Source organism: Neofelis nebulosa, chromosome 2, assembly GCF_028018385.1.
Source record: "Neofelis nebulosa isolate mNeoNeb1 chromosome 2, mNeoNeb1.pri, whole genome shotgun sequence".
Lineage (NCBI taxonomy): Eukaryota > Metazoa > Chordata > Mammalia > Carnivora > Felidae > Neofelis > Neofelis nebulosa.
Window position 1 is genome coordinate 164,011,317 of NC_080783.1, and position 22,338 is coordinate 164,033,654.

At 35.7% G+C, this 22,338-nt stretch overlaps 1 protein-coding gene and 1 pseudogene across 6 annotated transcripts in view; one reads left to right on the forward strand and one right to left on the reverse strand.

Moving 5' to 3' along the window:
- SRSF11 (serine and arginine rich splicing factor 11) overlaps nt 1–22,338 on the reverse strand; it is a 44,312-nt gene that overhangs the window by 10,495 nt on the left and 11,479 nt on the right. Inside the window, exons 2-8 of one of the 6 annotated variants that reach the window (XM_058717011.1) lie at nt 18,011–18,235; nt 11,175–11,308; nt 7,309–7,418; nt 5,263–5,355; nt 4,486–4,535; nt 2,950–3,077; nt 1,058–1,139 (exon numbers count right to left, since the gene is read on the reverse strand). In XM_058717011.1, the coding sequence (XP_058572994.1) occupies nt 1,058–1,139; nt 2,950–3,077; nt 4,486–4,535; nt 5,263–5,355; nt 7,309–7,418; nt 11,175–11,308; nt 18,011–18,210 (797 nt within the window). In that variant the 5' untranslated portion in view covers nt 18,211–18,235. Of the gene's footprint in view, nt 1–1,057; nt 1,140–2,949; nt 3,078–4,485; nt 4,536–5,262; nt 5,356–7,308; nt 7,419–11,174; nt 11,309–18,010; nt 18,350–22,338 lie in introns of those variants that run through there. The other 5 variants (XM_058717010.1, XM_058717012.1, XM_058717009.1 and 2 more) reach the window with 5 other exon arrangements.
- On the forward strand, nt 14,529–14,628 carry LOC131505820 (U6 spliceosomal RNA; annotated as a pseudogene).

The following is a 22,338-nucleotide window of genomic DNA, read 5'->3' on the forward strand; positions in this document are numbered from 1 at the left end:
ATAGTATTGAGTACTAAATATTAAATCTAGTCCCTTAAGCAATGTTCTGTCCAATGAATGCAAAAATCACTTCTCATACTTATTAAAAGGCCAATGGCTGTTATCAAAGAAACTGTCATGACTGAGTTGTGAGCGTAACTAACTGCTTTTCCCCTGAACTATCACCTTTACCTGGAAGAATATGTCTGACATACTATGTTCAGACTAGGTACTGGCAGACATTCTCTTGAAAAAATGAACAAAGGCTATCATTTCACGAAAAACAAACTTGTCGCTGATGACAACATCTGAACTTTCAAGAGAAAATTAAATTTTGGAACACTTGAACCCACTACAGTGAACATGACAGATTCTTTTTTTTTTTTTTTTTTTTAAAGTTTTTTTTTAAATTTATTTTTGGGACAGAGAGAGACAGAGCATGAATGGGGGAGGGTCAGAGAGAGGAGACACAGAATCTGCAACAGGCTCCAGGCTCCGAGCTGTCAGCACAGAGCCTGACGCGGGGCTGGAACTCACGGACCGCGAGATCATGACCTGAGCCAAAGTCGGCCGCTCAACCAACTGAGCCACCCAGGTGCCCTGAACATGACAGATTCTTAAAAGGGTTTTCAGACGAGATGTATGGTGGTTATTACCAAAAGAATAGAAAATCATTTGCAAATATTCATGCATTAGATGGGTAATCAATCTGTAGGTTGAGTGATGACCTTCCAACTTATGAGTGTTAAGAGTCTAGTGAAAAATCAGAACTAGAATTCAAGCCAAAAGTTTCAAGTCTAGTGTTTTTTCCATAGTTCTAACTCTATTCAGTGCTCCAATCCCAGTACCTTCCTCCCATCCCTGGATTTTTTGGAGTTTTAAAGTACCGATCATCTATTTAGCCCACACCTTTTCTTCATGTACACATATGTGAACTCACACACTGTACTAAAGCGAAGTTACTAAAACACACTTTAACCAAGAGCTAAGTAAGTTAAAAGGTAGTAAATGAAGAAGGATGTGAGGTATAGAAATTATCTTTGTCTGTGGTACAGTGAACTACCATAAACAATCTAACCTGTGCCTAGAAGATGAGGGAGTCCTCCTCCTTCTAGAGCGCGATCTTGATCTTGAGTGCCTTCGTTTTTCTTCTTTCTTATCTACATTTTAAAAAAAGGAATCTGTATTTAGAAGTCATCAAATAGGAAGATTATTTCCGTTCGTTGAGTTATTCTAAGAATTTATTAATTTTCAGATTTCATATACCATCCTTAAATGTTATGTGATCATTTTATCCAGGCTTTTGGTAGATACAAATTAGGCTTCTGATTTTCGGCTAGCCAAAAGTTCCTTTCACTATTTCATTTTCACCAGACTTGGAAGGCTGTGAATGTAATGTCCATAAGCAATTGATGAAAAGGATTAATTAAACCTTCTCATTCTTTATAGAGAATCCTCTATATGAGGATCCTTTCTCATCCTCTAAGTGAGGAGTCCCTTTTTCCATTCCTAGGTTTACTTTCCCAAATATAGCCATAATTCACCCAGATTGAAATTATTTTCACGTGTTATATATTAACAACACCTCCCAACCAGCACTTAACTACAAGATACATATTTTTAATAGATTTATAATAGAAATAGAAACATTTTTAGTTCTTAGTCCATTAAGATATTCCTTCTTTCTTTACCACTTAGGCCTAAGCTCCTCTGCTAAACAATTTCCTATACAGTTATGTTAAAGTGGTTGATAAACAGGTTCAATATTTGGCCTTTGATTCCAAAAAGTCATGATTCGTTCACTGTTCTCACTACACTCCAAGATAGAACTGGGTTTTAGTAAGCAAGCTGTCTTAACCTGTTTGATCCCTCCTCTTTGCCACCAATTTTCAACTGTGTAAGTGTAGGAGACAGATCTAGAATGATTTGACTCCCATTTCCTCGATTTTAAATAGTACACATAAGCAATTCCTTTAACTTGGGACTTAAGAGAAATAAAGCTATTGCATTCTTCATACATGGTTTGTATGAAAGTGAGACTGAAGACTTCTTTCACACTTAGACCATTTCATTAATAGAATTCAATTTACTGCAAATGTCAATATTAATAACAAAATTCTTGGGGGGATTCATAAGTAAACTATTTTTAGTAATTCTAGTTACTAATTTTCAATGAACACAGAAAGTTACAGCATGATATTCTAGCTTTGTAGTCATAGATCCAGTTATGTCTACAGCTTGCCTTGTGGCCTTGGATTCATTAACAGTCTGTTGATTAAATAACTGACATAAAGCACTTGGTATTAATTTACCCAACATTATAACTATTTTCCTAATCCCGTACACATGTAAAACCTTTCATTAAGAAGAGTGAAAAATGAATAAATTGCTACTTAAAGGGGGGAAAAAAAATCAGGACCAAACATCCAGTCTATATAGATAGACAATACGATAACCATTCATTTCATCTCAAAAAGACAATCTGCAAAGAATAAGGTACTATTTTTAGGTATTTGCTTTTCTTTAAACAAATGTCACAATAGAAGCATCTTTAGTAGGTTCTTTTGGTCAAATTAAAGACTAAAATCAACTGGGCTATCCCAACACAGGCAAACATTAATCTAGGCACTATTATTTCAGAATGCATCATTCTTTGAGGGATGGGGTATGGTGCTTGTCCGGCAGGATGTAGGATTGTAGGATGTTTAGTAACAATCGGACCCTCTACCCACCAGCATGACAATTAGGTATCCCCAGGTATTCTCAAATATGTCAAGGTGACACGTCCCCTCCCCCTGCCTAGGATCACTCCATTACATGATCTTTCATCAGAATTTGGAAAATTTAAAAAAAAAAAAAAAAAAAAAAAAAAAATGACTATAGTATTACTCAATAAATTTCCAAGCTTATGCAAGAATCAGTTTCACAAACAATCATATATTTTCAACACAAATGCCTACAATACTTTACCTGGTTCTATAGCAGCAGATATTAGGGACTGTGCTTCTCGTACTCTCTTCATGGCTTCCTCTATTTCTTTACTAGAGGTATCTGATTTCAGACTTGGTGAAACAAGACCAGCAGCTACATGATTCAACCTGAAACAGAACCAAGAATTGAGATCTGAAGGATTTTAAAATGCATAACAGTATTTCAAATAAATGTACAAATGTTTTATATGTCATCATTCTAGGAAAATACTACTTGAAAAAGAGGAGAGAATTTCATAATAATTTTGGTAAAACCACGTACAATATAGTATCCTTTTCAATACTGACAATGGCATCTGCATTTTAAAGATTCAGAGACCTCTGGAATAAGAAAAAATACCTGCTTAATTTTGCTGAACACCCATTAACTTTCCATAAGCACATGTTGAGAAATGCTAGTACATGGGAATACGCAGATGCTGTAGATTTTTGATTGTAGATTAAGATTTCGATTTTTCATGATTTAAAAACTTTCTACAGCAGCAAAATTTTGCTGGGGAAGAGCATTACTTGTAAGGTTGAGGATAGACAGAAAATGAGGCAGAGGCCAATGGCACACCAAAGTTACTCATGGAATTGCTGACCGGAAAGATGAGACCTCAAGGGTTTACACACACGTGAGAAAAAAAAAATTAGAAACAAATGTAGGACAGTAGTAATTATTTGTGGAGAGAGGGAAATGTAAACAAGAATGGGTACACAATAAATTTCAACAGTACTGGTTATAAGCTGGGTGGTAGGTACATGCTAAGATTTTATCTAATAAGTTTTAAGAAAAAAGGCAACTACCCTAGTCAAATGATTCTGTTCTCCCTCACTCCATGCTCTCCCACTTGCTGATAGTGAAAATTCACTAAGTAGGAAAAGCATTAAGTTCAATTTAACATAAGAAATTATCTATTAAAATACCTCAGGACTTTGCCACATATCAACTAGAGAATGTACACTTATAGCACAAAGAGAACTTGCAAAGCACCTAAGAAAAGATGTTGGCATTATGTGACATTCACTACTCTTCTGCTCTGGGATACTGTTTCCTTCACTGCTGTCTCCCTATCTACTATTCATGCCCCAGGCTCAGCCTCTCTGATCTTAATATGAAGTTCTCCTTGTAATAAGTCCCCACAGCACCTGTGTACTTCCTCTTGTTGGATGCACATACTTTTACTATATTTAAATGTCTCCCTTTCTGACTACAGTATAAATGCTATGAAGGTACAGACTTATAGCAGGTACTCAGTATACATCTTTCAAAAGAATTAACTAAAGGTAACATGTAGCTCTTTTCTGGTCATCCTGGCAGAAAGTATTTACAATTGTTCAGAAAGACTCAAATTATATGAACACAAAACCCTTTACGGATGGGCTTACTTCTGAATTTTTCTCCTTGTTTCTAGAAAACAGAATTATGTATTCTACAACTTGAGATAACTTTCTAACTATCAAAAAGTAACTTCTCCAGACATTCACATACTATATCCATTATCACCAATGGAAATACAGAAAAAATCCTTACTTGGGATCAACAGTGCTCATAAGCTTCAGCAACTGATCTGCAGCAAGAGACTGCAAAAACAAAAATATAACAGTGAGAATACATAAAATAAGTGATTGCTTTTTTTTTTTTCACTATGTTGAATGTCTTAGAATGCTCTGGCCAACCTCCAAAAAGTAACGTTATTTTAGGCACAATCAATGGTAACCAACAGAAATATAATGTCAGTGAAACATGTCACATTAAGTTGAGCTGCTTTACCAAGTTAAATATGAATATCATAATGCTGAACAGTCTAGGTTTTATAAAACAATTACTTCCTGCTTATTTTAAGACTCTCTGAGGAGGTAACATTTCAAAGAAAAATGTAAAACAGAACTCCAAGTGCTTAGGCAGTGTAATGCAAGATTGCCACAATACAAGGACTTGAGAAAAAAGTTTAGCCAAATTAAAGTGAGAGAAAATAAACTTTCCAAAGGAGTAAATAACAAGAACATGAATTATGAATCTATGTTCCCATCCTTTCATGACTATTTACTCTGACTCCGTAACATCATGATGTACTGGCTTCTTGTGAAACTACTCTGAACTATATAAAACGAGAAATTCTCTAATGGTTAAGCGGCTATTAGTGCAGTAACCTTTTAAACCTTTCATTCACAAGTTTACATAAAAGACAGTAATACTTCACTACAGCAATCCGTTTTTTCCTGTTCTGGAAATGCAAACATAACAGCTAGTGGAACAAATTCTTTAATTATAAAAATGAGCTCAAAATTGAAGGCTTTTAAGTTGTACCTGCGAGTTCAAGTTTGCTCCAGGAAGCCCAAGTGCAGCAAGGGCAGGATCAAGAGTAGGAGCTCCCAAAGCAGCCAGTGGAACAGCGCCAATCTGTAAAATTTCAAATTTTATTTATTTAAAATTTAATTTTTGTATCTTATGTGAGGGGTCAACTTTTTCCCCCCTCTTTTAAAGGACAGTGTAGTAACTAATTTAAGTCCGTAGCTATGTGGGCTCTGTTGCAACTACTCAGCTATGCCACTGAAGCTTCAAAACAAAGATAATACTAAACAAATGGGCATGGTTGTGTTCCAATAAAAATTAACAAAAATGGGGGCCTTGCCCAAAGGCTGTAGTTTGCCTACCCCCACAATATACAGTAGCCTCAATTTTCACTTATTACGGCACATTTATCCCTATGGCCAGAAGTTAGAAGAGTATTTTAAAAAATGTAATATATTCTTGTGCTAACAATTCTAAATATTTCCTGCTTCTCAGCTCCAAATCCACTGTCCTTGCCCTGTTTTGTGATAATGGAAGTAGCACCCTTATAAATATTTCTCTCTTGACATCTGGCATGATGTTAAGCTTTACCTGTAGGGGGACCTAGAAAGACACTGTGGAAGGGGTTTCTCTTCCTAGTTCCTATGTCCCCTTTCTGATTGTCACTGCAGGGGGATGCCCAGTGGTTGGTTTTCATCTTTTTAGTGAGTTTTGGTGCCATCTTCTTGGGCACCTTCTTATAAGTTCTGTGGGCACCCCAGAGAATTTCTGTGCTATGCATCCTTTCTGAAAGAGGTGTGAAACTTAGCCTTAAGAGAGAAGAAGAATACCCTCAACTAATGTGTTTGCGTTCTTTCTTCCTCAGCTCTAGAAGTAACGGTTGCTTCTTAAACCTGTGGTTACTGTATTCATTGGGGTTGCACTAAGTAATCTCCTGTTACTAGTAACTCTTTATATTAAACTTCTCCTATTCAAATTACTATGTGCTTTTTTCTCTCTTGCCTGACATGATTCTAATCAATAATAGATGCAAACCACGCAAAGTCCTGTAGCTCTACAGGCAGTATGACTTTCTCTGTAAGAACTGTGCAAAAAGCTCTCCTAGCTTCTAGTAATATTTAATAAATAAAAGGTACCAAACTGTCTGTACTTTAACTGTTTACAGAGAACAATTAAAATATAGCTACTATTACTATAAAAATATCTGCCTTAGTTATTACCAGATTTTATATATCGAAGATATCTACCTACAAGTTACCCAGATCCTCATTTTGTAAGTAAAAAATCAGGAGCTAAGTGACAACGGCATATTCAAAAAGATGGGAATTCCTAATGTCATCCTTTTCTGGTACCATACCAGTCACTTAATAGTTAACTGAACTCTTTAGACAGGTAAAATAACAGAAAAAATGCTATTATTTATAAAATTCTAGTTGAAGCTCGCTGTTCACTATTACCTGTGAAACCACTCACTGACCAGTTATAATCTCTGAATAAGGACACATGCAATTTGAAGTGCTTTCAGTCCTAAAATGAGATACTTCCTACAGTATCCAATCACGATGAGAAACATTACCTACCAAAAATTTTCTCCAACTTTATTTCATCTTCCCCATGTTAAAAATCTCCATCAAGAATTCATCTTTATTTCAAGCCATGTACTTAATTCAAACCCCATAAGAGTAAAGATCAAAAGGGCACTGAGAAAGAAAAAAATTGTCTGAATTTCACCTTTCCTTCTGGGTCCAAATGAACATACTGTTTTTAATAGCATGTTCAACAGAAGTCTTATGCCTCATGAGGTTCCCCCCCCCCCCACCCCCAACTGTTCCTTATGAATTATTCTGAGAGTGGCAAAACCAAATATAACAGATTTGTGATTTTCAGAATGTTCTTAAAATGTAAATTTTCAAGATGTTCTCCCTAGTATCTACGATTACATTATAGGCTTTACAATACTGCGCACTGATCGTAACAGCACTTAAAAAGCTCAAATACGATTAGGTTTATCCACAATTCTGTGTTCCTTTCTATCCTTTAAGAATTCAATGAAACTAGTACCTGGGTAAGTGGGTTAGGGGTAGGCAGGAGTCCACCACCAGGCAGAAGACCTGCCACTGCATTAGCTGGTGCCAACAGAGACAAAGCCTTAGTCTCATCAGGAATAACTCCTGCAGAGAAACATCCTTGCATTAGAACACACTCTTTTGCAAGACAGAAAACACACAAAAACACCCAGAAAATGTCTCCCTGATACACCACCTGAGTTTGTTGAAAAGTACTTATGTTCGCTAAAATATAAAGCTTGACTTCTATGATTATTTATCATTAATTTTATGTCAGAATGAAACTTCAATGTGTGAAAATTTGTTTCCTTTTTCTCTACAAATGGTTAAGTTTCTAGAGTAAAAAAAAAATAGCACAATACACACTACTTTTTTGTTAACACTGCCAAGATTTCATCACCTGTACTCGATTTTTAAGTCATGAACCAAACGTAAGCAAGCACAGTCGGTTCTCCAGGGGTGTGCTCTCAACTTTCAAAAGCTGTTTTATGAACAACGACTCGTGTCGGCTGCTTCACTATAAAGCACACAGAAAAATCAAGATACACAAGACAAAAAAAGTTTGATTTAGGGGTTAATAATATGGTACAGTTACTATGATTTTCTTTTACACCTACCATACAAATTTTGTAAAAATTAAGAGAAGAAAAGTATGTAAAGGAAATATTCTGTTGGAATCAAGCGTAGGGCTTTTGCTGACTCATGAAAATGAATATGAATGTTTCTGAAGGTCTCTGAATACACACAGGATGTGTGTGAAAGTGAGTAAGAGAGAGAGAGAATAGGTAAAACAACATGGCACATTCCTTACCTGTATAGTAAAATGCTTTATGTTCCAACATGTGCCATGCTAACCATACCAAAAATGCTGCTACATGAGTGTCAGTTCAAAAGCTAACTTAGCCAAACTCCTAAAGCCAAAAACAACATGTATGTCTGTTTTTAAAGCCTAATCTGTGTATTCAGATAAAATCTAAGGGTCCTAAGACAAATATTTATGTAGACAATTTAAATTCTATCCAACAGCAAAAGCCCTATACAGATGGATTAATCTGTTAATGTGCCCAAGCCCCCAAAATGAGAGTTCAATAATACAATTAAACTACATATTTGCAAATACCAGTAGTATTTCTGTAATACATATTAAGAAACTGCATCTCATCATAAAACATACAATATGTACAGGGCACTTAAGAGAAACTGGATAAGCTGCAGAAGAAAACTGTTGGGTGGTATTTTCAGCAGGGCCTGGTATATAGTTCAGGCTGAACCAGGGAAAAGAACTGTAAAACACAACAACAAAAAAGAAAAACCACTGTTAAATAAAGGTAATGGTTCCTTCCACCTATACTGAGAAGTGCCGATAATATAAACAAATGTATACTACACAGCACTGTTATCTTGCTTGTGTCAGAGCTGTCATCAATTTAGATACCAAGAGTTATGGAGGGGTGGGGGGAGAAGATCATTTAGATATAGGGCATTAATGCATCAATATTAACAAACCTACAAAGATTATGGGATAATTTTGCATGCAAAATTATGTCTCAAGAGGATAATATTAAGTATCAACATCTTACTCAAATTAGTGCATTTGCAACATATTTCTGGCAAACTAACATCCTCTTGAATATATTGTGAGACACCTGATAGAAGATCTGCATCCATTAAAAAAAAAGTCATGCATCTGATCCTCTGATTTAAAAAAGACTATTTAAAAATAAAACTACAATTTAAAAATAGCAATGAGGCCCCTCACCAGTTAATTTTCATGCGTCAAGAGTATTTTTTTTACTGCTGCTTTGATAGAACCATGAAATACTGCATGAATGTGTAGAAATGAAAGAAAAAGAAACAGACAAAAGAAACAAACATTAACCAAGGAACCTAAATAACCCCCAAATCCATTACTATTAAGAGTTCCTTCCATATCCAGCTATCTCAGTTTTTACCAATTAAGACTATTCCTTACCGTAGACTTTGTGTCTATTGTTTTGAAACACTGACCAAGAGCCAACACCAAAGTGTAAGAGCTAAAACTAGGGTGAATGGTGACAAAGGGATTGAGTACATCAGTTATTTAACGGTGGCAACATTAATACAGCATATCATACCAAGAATTAAATACACCAAAAACAGATATTGGAACTAAATACTTCTGTAATTCTATATACACTCCTAAACATTTCATTTTCATAACAGACACTAGAAAGTTTACTATGGCCTAACAATATTTAAGAAAGCCAGTTATATGATATACTGTATTATGTTCAGGACTTGGGAACTATGATACTTAGACAATAAGAATTCTTTAAATTTAAAGCCTAACTATAGTTTTGCACATTACTCACATGATTTGAACCTTGTTTCAAAAACTGCATTTTACTTATCCTAAATCTGAATTCTGGAAATTTTCTCTTGGTGTTAAGTCTTACCCTACAACAGGCACACTGATATAAGAGAAATTGCTTAATCAAAACACACTAAACTCAAACGTTTATCAGCACATATATAATTTAAAACCTTAAAATAGGGTTCACACACTTTAACATCATGGAGATAGATGTACTATTATTATATAACATGCCTTAATCCATCTAAGAATGCAATTTGATTTCTTTAGAAAACCACAAAGGCAATTCTTCTAAATTTTAAGGACTAGACAGTTCACAACTTTTACAAGGTATGGTGTAAATGTTCACACTGGTATTCAAGATCTAAGATAGCATCTGAAGTTAACAATATCAAGATTCTGCTTCCACTGACCAGTTCATTAAGGGGAAAGCATTTAAATTCTGGTCAGTATATATGTTAAATTATTAGCCTAAAATCCAGTAATTTTATCATATTTCAGTGATTTCTTTGATCAAAATTTATAGTAACAAAAAGCAAATAAAGTAGCAGTACATTGGGAACAAACTAATTATAAAAGGTCTCAGAAAATTTTACAAAATGGAATTAAAATAGTGCTGTCTTGTCACAGTGGCTTTTTTAGATCCAAAAACCCTGCTCATTATTTTTCTGTCAAATTACGTTAACAGCCTAAAATGTAAAAAGAGAGAAAATGTAGTTAACAAATGGTTACACCAGGAAAACACTTGGGGGACTTGAGTGCTTGCTGGCCTTTAGTTAATGTCTAGAATCCCCTGTAGCTGCAGAGGACCCACTGTTTTTCAGTCATCTGGAAGAGTTTTGCATTTGCCTTCTCCACTACAAAAATCACACACACAAATAACAGAGAGAAGAATTTATTATTTAGAGATATCTAGAAAATATAGCAAGAATGAACAAGAAAATCTGGCATAAAAACAATTCACCCAGTGCCCAGCTGGCACCTAAGCTACAGGAAATCTTCAACTTTCATAAAAACCAAAATCATTGCAACCCTTGGTATACTGGAATTCAATGTGGGATTTTTTTTTTAAGTTATCTGTGAGAAGAAGTACTACATAAATAATACTAACCTAGTCATATTCAAAACAGAAATAACATCATGCATTTATTTGAAGGTTTCTACATAAATGTGCATGGAGTGAACCATTCACCTTCAGGACTTTTTCATAAAACTCAACATTAACTAAGTAGATGTATCTTAAGGAATTACAATAGGGATATGGTTTTAATGAACTTAAAATGTTTTAAAAGAATGCAAAAAGTTAAATATCTTATAAAAACAGGCCTGATTTCTAATTTTTAGAATTAAAAAAATCTGCAAGTAAAAATATAGACTGCAGTATAACAAGGGTTTCAAAATGTTAAAAGCTTAAATTTCTAACATGCTACTAACGCTCACTCTACAACTATACTGAGGTAGATGGTCATCATAGGATGCCCTCATAGGTAGTTAAACAAAGCACAAACCTTCTGCATATGGTACGACTATCAAAGCTCTGTCAACGAATACAGTGTTTGTCAGATGCTGTGCCACAACTGCTGAATCCGGATCATGGAACTTAACAAAGCAGACACGGGAAGAGACTGGCAAAGGTGAATCACTAAAAAATAAGCAAATAACATAAAAAAAGAGAAAAAGAATATAAGCTAAAACACAAATGTATGACTCACAAACATTCCAAAAGTAAAATAGGCAGATAAAAATACATACCACCGTATGTATTACTTTATTTAACCACTTCAAAAGAAAATGACGTTTCAAATAAGGTACCGCCCACTGAGCTCCTAGCAAATTGCATGTAGAGAAAAACAATCACTATTTAAATTTACAGTGTGTCAAGTTAAAAAACAGTTTGTAACTATAATCTCAAGAGTCTGAGCAGACCACAAAACTGTCAACATTCTTTTCCATTAATACCATACCACCCACTTTTTAATTACAGGTAAAAATAATTACTTTTGGTTTAGAAAAATTTTCATTACTGGTAACTTTTCAGAATAAAAAACACAAAAAAATTTCCACTTCAGGGATAAAAGAATATTGCAAGATAGTACATCTTTTTGACAATCAAGCAGTTTCTTGACCTGACTACTAAATGCCGTCTTCTTTCACCTACAGCATGTTAAAACTCCTAGGCATTATAAATAATTAAGGCTGCCTTACTCAGACCACCTTCAGAAAAACACACAAAAAATGTGTACACTTCTACAGTACTCCAAGGCCAAGTATTACACAAATAATTCAAAAATTCCCTCAGTTAATTGTTTTTATAGGTGTAACAAGTGAAGTGCAACTTATGGCAGGGTAACAAAGATTAGAGGAGGATTTTTCTCTTAACCCCACACCAAAAGTTATTTGAGAACCAATGCCCTAAAGCAGCAGTAATCACCAGTGGGGTAAAACACAACAAAACAAAACAACCCAGGTTCCCCACTCTACACAAATTAAATCAAGATCTTTTTTTAAATTTTTTTATTTAAAAAAAAAAATTTTTTTTAACATTTATTTATTTTTGAGACAGAGAGAGACAGAGCATGAACAGGGGAGGGGCAGAGAGAGAGAGGGAGACACAGAATAGTCCGAAACAGGCTCCAGGCTCTGAGCTGTCAGCACAGAGCCCGACGCGGGGCCCGAACTCACGGACCGTGAGATCATGACCTGAGCCGAAGTCGGCCACTTAACCGACTGAGCCACCCAGGCGCCCCTAAATCAAGATCTTTGAAGTACTGAATGCCTCCTCCTTCTTTAATTCTCCGTGACGATTTTAACATGCACCCAGAGTAAAGCACAACTGCTTTATTATAACAGCCAATTGCATTTTAAGACTCAATAATGAAAAAGTAAATCCTAAAATATATTGGAATGCTACTAGAATGGGGCTTGCTAACTTTTCTAGTAAATTAGATTTTCGTGTGTACATAAAAATGTAATTACATCAGATTTGGCTACACTAGGTATTTCAGATAAGCATTTGTTGTGGCAAGGATTTTCCTCATAATTTAAGCACTAACATGAAGATATAATAGCTCAAGAACTCAAACCCATTAGAACTTTTAATGTTTCCTGAAAGGCACTGCCCATATACTAAGCACATACCCAAATTTAGGTTCAAAGCACAGCTGATAAGGTACATCCAAAGGGAATTTAAGCTATCTTATTACAGAAGCTTAATGCCAAATGTTTTTGAAAGGATACAGTGTTTTTAATGTGCACACTGTGTTTTATCTTTTTAATGTGAAGCACTACTGGTCTATAATTTAACAATGCTGCACCCATAGTAGTGGAAAGAATGTCCTTTCAACAATTTTAGAAATAGCATCACTTTTAGAAAGTGTATCACTTTGTATTTCTTACATATCCACCTTTTTAGCACAAAATTAAAAAGTTCTTTAAATTATGCTATCATTTCATTCTTAACACCTACCACGATGGCTTGGGAAGTAGTAGACACTTAAATTGCTGGAAAAGTGATCTCTACTATTTCTCTGACACTGTCATCTGACTAAAGGAGAAAATGACTATACAATAAGCTGTTAAAAAACATCAACCCAGTGAACAGTTCTTTTTATAAGAAAATTAGGAAATACTGCCTACGTGTTCACAGTGTATTTCCATTAATTCAGCAATTAAAATGCTTCGTATTTTTTCCATCCATTCATGTCATTGCAATATTACAGCTATTGCTTGCAGCTATTATTTAGCTATATCAAACCTGTAAGTGGTGGGAAGCTAAAAACATGAATAATTAAATACTATGGAAAAGACAGTCACAGTAAGACAACAACACAGAAGGGCAAATAATTCATCCCCCCCCCCCCCCCCTTCAAAAGATCTTTTTTAAAACCATTACTATTTGGACCCACGGGTACACTTTTCTATGTTCACTTAGAATTTATTAATAAAAGACACATACTAATAAGATAGCATGTTAGTTTCAGACTGATGCCTGAAATTAATTTTTTAAAATTCTTTTTATGTTTGAGACAAAAAGAGAGAGAGCATGCGTGTTGCACGAGCAGGGGAGGGGCAGAGAGACAGACACAGAATCTGAAGTGGGCTCCAGGGTCTGAGCTGCCAGCAGAGCCCGACGCAGAGCTTGAACTCACGAGATGACGTGAGCCAACGCTTAACTGACTGAGCCACCTAGGCGCCCCTGAAATTAATTTTCATACCTTAGAATTTTGTGCAAGTACCACTTCCAAAAATATAATCGTGTAAGAATTAATATAGATGAAGCAGGGCTGTTGGAAAGAACTGAGAAGCAAGATAGGAAAAATTGAGCCCTGTATGATGCTTTTGCCTTTAGGTACAGAGTGGTAGTATTTTTCCACTGTTTTTTAAAGTGTCCTCTAAGGGTTGTTTCCAAATCTTTTGGGATGCACAAAGAAAATTCAGATTTCTGTTTTTCATCAAGCCTAATGAATCTGAGAATCCCTTTTGTAGGAGGGCTTTGATTCATAAGATCCACTGTTAATATACATGCCAACTAAAGTATGATAACTAGTTTAGGCCACCGATAACACTTTTTCAACTCCCACTTTAATACTGTTAACCAAACCATTTCTGGGTGGAAAATTTTGAGCATACAATCATAAACAAAGGCATCTCTTAGGCTCCCAAAACAACAGGTCAGTGACAATGTTAACATTCACCTGAAAATATGACTCTCTTGCCCTAATATGCCCTCTCCTTGTGTCCTTATTCAGTTACAAAGAAATACAGTAAAATGTTGCATTCAATTAAAAAAAAAAGTTTTTAAAGATAACGTTACGAAACTATTCTGTTGCTTATACTTATTACCCCTGATATACTTATTTTTGGTGCTCATTTCCACAGCACATATACTAAAATTGGAATGATAGAAGATTAGCATAGCCCCTGTGCAATAACACTCAAATTCATGACATGTACCATACTTTTAATTTTTTCTAATATATTTTTTGTTACAAGGTTTGTAAACTTTTCCTCAGAAATTTAATGTATTACGGTTTTTTTTTTGCTGTGAAAGAAAACTAATTTTATTTTTGTTTTCCAGTTGGGATAAGCAAATGAGTTCCATGTGAGTTTGTGAATAGTGAATTAACTTTCAGCGACTTGAAGTATCAAATATATACTACATCAGAGCCTGCTATAGTTATGGAGCTGGGTCTACTTGGCTATGCCTTCACTTGAAAATAAAGTCTTTTGGTAACTATAGAAAAATAATCTATTTTTGGTTATTTAAGTTACTGATGTGAACCTTCAACTTAATGTGTAACTTTGACACATGCTTCCCTGGGATCATTAACCCAATGAACTCTCTGGTTATATTCTCCATTCTGAAACACACTAAAACCACACATTTAAAGAATACCTACTAACTGTAAAAGAATGATTCCACTCATAAGTTGCTTGGCTAAATAATGGAAATCCTTATCAAGCAAAGCAGTGAAGGACAATCACAACACTGGGGTTGAAATGCTAGTTCTGACACTGGTAAAGTAGTTTGGGAGTGCAAAACAAACTATGTGAATTTCAGTTCACTCTTTGTAAAACAGGCTCAGATAAAATAGGAAAGCATCTAGCATATACTAGACATTCAGACAATGTTGAGTTTCCAATATGCAATTTAGGAACAAACAGAATCAAATTAACTATTTTCCTTTAAAAGAGAGTGAGAGAACACCGACAGAAGCTTCTCAAATAGCAGTATGGCTGTCATACCAAAGAAAGGGTTAGAATATTATTTTTTTATGAAACATTATTATCACTGGGTAAAATTATAGGCCGGGGATTTTCTTAAAAGAACCAAGAGGGGGACTCAATAATGAAACAAAGGGAGAAACCTTCTTGAGGAGATTGTCACTGAAATGTTTGGCATAATCCCAGGTCCTAGAATCTCCCTAGCCCCTGCCAATAGGCATTTATAAATCAGCATGTCAGCAGTGGTGGGTTAGGGCTGTCATGCTCCCCAGGTGATGCTGGTGACACAAGAGGCCACATATTCTAAAAGAGGGAGGAAGCTAAACCTAACCTGTCAGTTGGTAATTAGGGCTTTAGAGAAAAACAAAGCAGTTAAGTTGAACAGAGAAAGCAGGAAGCAGCAGTGTTTTATTTCTATACAGGGTGATCAGGGAAAGTTTCTCTGATTAGGTGACATCTGAGTAACAAAAGGAAATAAGCATGTCATAGGTATACCTCTAGGTGAAAAGAGTTCAAGGTGAATATAAATGCCTTTTGAGGAAAACAGAAAATACATTTACCTCCTTAAAAAAGTGGCAAATGTGTTTACAATAGATTTTATATATTCTGAACCATTCAATATTATTCTCTAAGTAAAAAAGTAGAGTTTTTGAATATTTTGGAATGATGAACCTTTCTGGAGTTCTATGTCAGATTCCATACCACATTATCCCTGGCAAGCTACCGCCGAAAACTGTAGTAATAAGCTTACAGAAACTGTCCATAAAGTATTTCCAAATTATGCAGGTCAGATTAGCAACTGAGACTTACATTAACAACATTAAATCAACATAAGTAGGAATCTACATCCATACTATTCAAATCACGAAGGCCACTAAGGTAACATTAGCATCTACTACATTGTAACCTTACAGTTTCAGATGAGAAAATTATATGTAGAAATATATATGAAGGGATCAAAGAGCAAAAATGTGTCAATATTTATCTGCTCTCTTCCCAAAACAGGGAAAAGAGTTCTTAATGCACAGCACTCCAGATCATGTTATCTGATGCACATCAGTTATTCTGTTTCTGATGGAACTACTCCTTTGATAATAAAGCAAAGAAGTCAGACTCTGGTCCATCATGATTCTAAGATGTTGATCATTCATTAGGTACAAGAGGAACCAGTAAACAGCCAATACCTCTGTCATCTGTTTATAAACGCATCATAAGAACAGCATTTTCAAAACTAACAAAACATTCTAAAGTCAGCAACTGTAACAATATTCTTAATAACTTGTCAGACTGGAAAGAATTATTCCATAATCAATCCAGTATGTCAAATACTTCAAGAAATAACATGATTACAAAAATCACATCTGTCATTCTCATTTTCTGCCTTTTTACTGTTTATTAATTTCACTAACAACTTGATAAATGGTATGTCGTGGGAAAATGGAATAAAATATTTTTGTATGCTCATATTATTAAAGCTATTTGCCCTCCATTACCAAAGGCAGTCAAGTTTCCATTCAAAATAACAAAATGTTCCCCGAATTCTACACTTCGTGAAAATCAAGCATCTCTCTGCATGAATATTTCCCGAAAATTAAACACACCAATCTGAAAACACTAAGAAATCATTTGAAAATATTTTAAGCAGAAAGTGATGAAATATGCAAAATACTTAATACTGCAGTATAATCAACCTGTTAGAGTAAAAATGTACTTAATGATTTATTACAGCCACAACAGTGGATTCCTTGAGGATTCCAATTTCCTGTTTAGTACTTAAGTGACATCATAAAACTCTCAATGTACAGCGGGTACCCTGCGTTCATTAGACAGTAATATTTGAATTTTCACTCTTCACAAAGAGCACACCATTTTATTTCAAATGTTGGTTCTAGTATTTATCACGCAGCTTACTTCATAGCTTTATTTTTTCTTTGCAATTAATCCACTCATTTAATATTTTCGCAATGAGACAACAGAATAAAAACAAAAAGCCATCAATCGAAATTCAAAAATTTAACATTCTATTAAATTCCTCTCAAGAACAATTGTGAAACATAAAGGTGTACGTTTTTTAAACAAAAGAAAACCTTACGTTCCGGCTATAACCCATTTTTGTCATTAAAAAAATTAAGTATTAAGGCTCACTGAATTGTCAAAGAATATTAACTCAAATATATTCACTGCGCCAGAATCAGTTAACGGCAATACATAACAGTTAAGTGAACTGACAACAAACTTCATTATTAACATAGGAGTGAATAATTTTGTTACTTTTCAAAGAACTCAAACATCTGACTTAAAAAAAAAAACAACTGTATACAAAATTCATAAAATTTAGTTTGCCTTCCTCTATGCTCAAAGAACGACCACGTTGGCACAATTTAAGAAAAAACCCCAAATCCTGAGATTTTAAAAGGCTGTGCCTCTTTAATCCCCAAAACACTGTCTTCGCTTCTTTGCGTTAAGCCTAATACGCAGTTTCTTTCACAAGTAAATCAACAGCCTGCCTCAACTAAAGCAACCTGGTCCAAGGGAGCGTCGACAAGGGCCTAGGAAATGGTGTAGTTAGGCCCCGAACGGGGAGGAGTTAGTAAAAACGGTGATGGTGGACGATACTCACTCTGGCGGGAACAGGCGCAGTTCGTCGATCTTGCCTAGGAAACCGAAGAGGGTCCGCATCTGCTCAGAGCTAGCGCTCGGGGAGACATTAGTCACCTGGATTACCTCGGTGCCGCCGCCTCCGCCGCCACCGCCGCCGCCACCGGGCCCGCCGCTGGGGCCCGGGCCCGCAGTACTGGGGACGACGGTAGTGTTGCTCATGGCGCTGCTCGCGTTCTCGCTCCTGCTTTAACACATCAAACACACAACAAACAGTGAGAGGGAGGGGGAAGAGGAACCGGTTCGCCGGAGAGGAGACAGACGTGTGTCCGATGTTACAGCCGCCGCTGCCACCGCCGCCGTTCCTCCACCCCGCCGCTTGTCGGGGGTGGGGGGGGGAGGGCGAGAGCGCGCGAGTTCGAGACCACGAGAAAACAAACGGCCGCCCCCACCTCGCTTTCCAACCACCTCACTCGCGGGCCCGAGCTCCCCACAATGCCTTGCGGCGCAAGGGCGCGTCACCGTCGACCCCGCCTCGCGCAGGCCCAGCAAGCCTCGTCCGCAGCCAGAAAAATGCGAGGCACCGCGGACTAATGGAGGTCGTCATCCCTCTTCGCTACCCCCACCTTTTTTTTTTCTTTTTAAGAAAGAAGCGGAAGGCATTAACTTTAAAAAATAACCATTCACTCCTCTGCAAAAAACTGCACACCTTAGCAACTATTCTTATTAGAAATGACCACGATATTTATTTCTTCACACAGAAGAGCTACAGATCTGTCCAGTTAACTACGGAAATTTCCTCGCTAGTTACAAATTTTCCTCCCCATCACTATACAGTTATAAACCTTTACATACATTTTGGAAACATTAAATTTTTAACCAATTTGCGTTGCCACTAAAACCTTGAAAAGAGATTTCAGTGTTTTACTTTAGCGCTTAACACACACATTTTATTTCACAAGTTGACTTTTTAAAAGCACACTTTATAGTACCTAAATATATTCAAGTATATGATCTGAAATTTCTACAGAAAAACTTGATTTATATACATATTATCTTAAAATAATTTTGAAGCTTTGACGATGAAAAATTGTCTAATTTTTCAACCTCATCTGAACTACTCACCCATTTTATCCAAACACGTGCAGTTCCCCAAACCTGACAAAATCTTTCATTTCACTGTGCCTTTATACAAATTATTAATTCCTTCCCTCATTTTATCTGCCATCCTCTGTGGGGCCTTCCTTCCCTCACACAACTTCTGCAAGCTGACTTAGGGCTTCCTCTTCTCGGCTGGACAACAGAGGATACATATACTGTATTTGTTATGTTGACATGTATCTCCTCCCAAAGCCTTTGAGTTTTCTGAGTCAGTTTAAGACTCAGGGAAATGTCTGTCACATAGTGAATGTCCAATAAATGTATTAAACACATGAATAAATATGCCTTAATGACAGAGCCATTTACTCTAAGATGATTGTTAAATATTTTACTTGCCCCTAAATATTTTTGGAGGCTAACACCTGAAGCTAAAACCTGAGGTCTTACAGGATATTTTTGTTCGTTAATACATCTATGCAATAAAGAAGTCAAGAGTGTGATTTGTGAGAGATTAGAACACAAAGTTATTGAGATTTGGATGCAGAGGCAATTAGCTAGGTTTATGCACTAAGTCCCTTCTACTAGTTCTTATAAAAACAAGGGATAGGTTGGTTGCATGTAAGCCTCAGTAAAATTACAAATTACAACTAATGGCATGTCACTCATTGGCGTGTACTTGTGAATATAAAAAATGTCTGATAATTTATTTTCTCACTTTGAAGCTAACACATGTAACTGCCAATTACAGACTCTTAATTTGTTAAAGTTAATTTGTATCAGGACACACAAAACTGAGGCTGCTCTAGTGGCCTGGCCCAAGTCATAAATCTAAACCTAAGTCAGCCTGCACCTACGGGAAACACCTACCTCAAGAAACCTAACTTACACCAATCACAATCCTCTAACTCAGCTTTTAGTTAACTTATCTTATCTAGAAAACATGGCCTGCTAGCTTTGTAAGAAAATCCCTCAACCTCCTGGCCAATCATGTCCTATTTCTGTGCTGCTTCTCCTAATCTTCTCTAGAACACGCTCTTGTCCAAAATCTTTTGGGAAGGGTGTTTAACAGTTTGTGAGGCACCGTAATCCCCTAATCCATGGATTGTCTTCCCTGGAATAAAGGACATCAAACTCATTACCAAATTGTTTTTTGCTTTGTTTTGTCATATGAAAAGTTCAACACTTACTAGAAGTACCTATCATGTGCCAATCTTGCTACATTGTTCTATGATAAAAGGACAACTTTTTTTTTTTCTTTAATGTTAGCAACTTTTTATTCTTTATTGGTGGATACACAGAAATCTTTTATGTTACTCTACATATATCTGACATATTTCATAATTAAAATTATACATTCAAACCAAAGAGAGTTTTGTGGTAAGATAAAATCTTTTAAACCATCAGAAGCCAGTTTATGTATAATGACTCACTGAATATGCCAATAGATGGTGCTTTCAAATGGAGAAACAATGTAGCAAAAAAGAATCTTATTATCATAAAGAGGATTTTTGAGTATTTTTAAGTCATCTGATAGGTAGAAAAAACACTAGATCTAGAGCCAGAAGAGTGGTCAGAATACCACCCTGTCATTTATAAAGTGTGATGTGAAGAAATTTCACTTCATTTCTAAGAATCTACTTCAATCAGGACCTGAATCATAATCATGAAAATCTTTCTAGGTCTAACAAGTAGATTAAATAATTAACTACCTTGAGTTATTGTTATATGATGCCCATAGAAATAACTAAAAGCAAATAAATATATCAAAGTAAATAACAAGTATATCTATTTTTATATCTATTTTTTATGTTTATTTATTTTTGAGAGAGACACAGAATCTGAAGCAGGCTCCGAGCTGGCAGCATAGAATTCGACATGGGGTTTGAACTCACAAACAGCAAGATCCTGACCTGAGCCAAAGTCAGACACTTAACTGACTGAGCCACCCAGGTGCCCTGAATCTATAGTAGTTTTAAATCACTTCAGATTTGTTTAGGCTCCTGATTAAACATAACTATAATATAGAATCTGAAGATGGGTATAATGGTCATCTTAATTTACTTTAACCTCCATATCATAAATGTTGTTAAACACTTACAAATTCCTTCAAGTATTATGCACCTGTTATGTTCCAGGATTTTCCTAGACACTAGGAATAGAGTAGAGAAAAGATAGTCAATGTCCCTGATCTCATATAACTTTAGTCTGACAAACTTTCAATGAATAAACACAAAGATGTATGTGAATAATATGCCATGATGGAAATAAACCAGGATAAAAGATAGGGGAGAAAGTGTTATCGAGCTGAGACTTTAATAAAAGAAGGAAGCAAGCCTTTTGAATTTCTGGGGGAAGAGCAATCCAAACATGAGAAATAGCAAATTAAAAAGATCCTGAGGGCAAGAATAGGTTTGAAGCTTTCAAGAAAAGTTGGAAGATCATTGTTTATATTTCAGAGAGACTTATAAGGAGATCCTGTCAGTATCATGTGGAAAGTGAAGTGAAGGAAATATGTAAAGGGAAGGGTCACAGCTGATCTTTGGGAGTAGATTGGGAAGGCTTCCAGCTATATCTGAATGAGAAATATTACCAGTGTAACCAAGATTTAATGCTATTTCTAATCCAAAGCAAAAAGTAATCTGTCATTTTGGCCTATATACCAGTCATAATATGGCTTATATAGTCATATAATTGATTTTGGCCTATATATGCATGTTATAGTGCATGATTTCTGAAAGGCTTTTGGAATATATAAAATAACTTATAGGTTCCCCATAATGAAGTCCTATTACTTACAGGTGGGGAACAGCCATTATCACACTGCTAAGATATTTGCAGGAATATGTTGATATTCTGTAAAAGAATATTAGAAAGTAATACTTCACACAAATCTTCAGAAATAATACCAAGCTTCTTAGTCATAATGAACAAGCTTTCGTACTTTCCAATTTAAAGCTTCTACAAAGATCTCGTGTTTAAAAGAATGAAACTAGATCTCTATCTTACACCACTCACAAAAATTAACTCAAATGGATTAAAAACCTGAAACTATACGACTTCTAGGCAAAACAAAAAACAAAAAACAAAAAACAAAAACACACACACACACACACACACACACACACACACACACCCCCAACAACAACAGGGAAAAAGCTCCTTGACATGGGACTTGGCAATAATTTTTTGGACACCAAAAGCACAAACAACAAAATCAAGAACAAATGAGTGGGACTACATCGAGCTAAG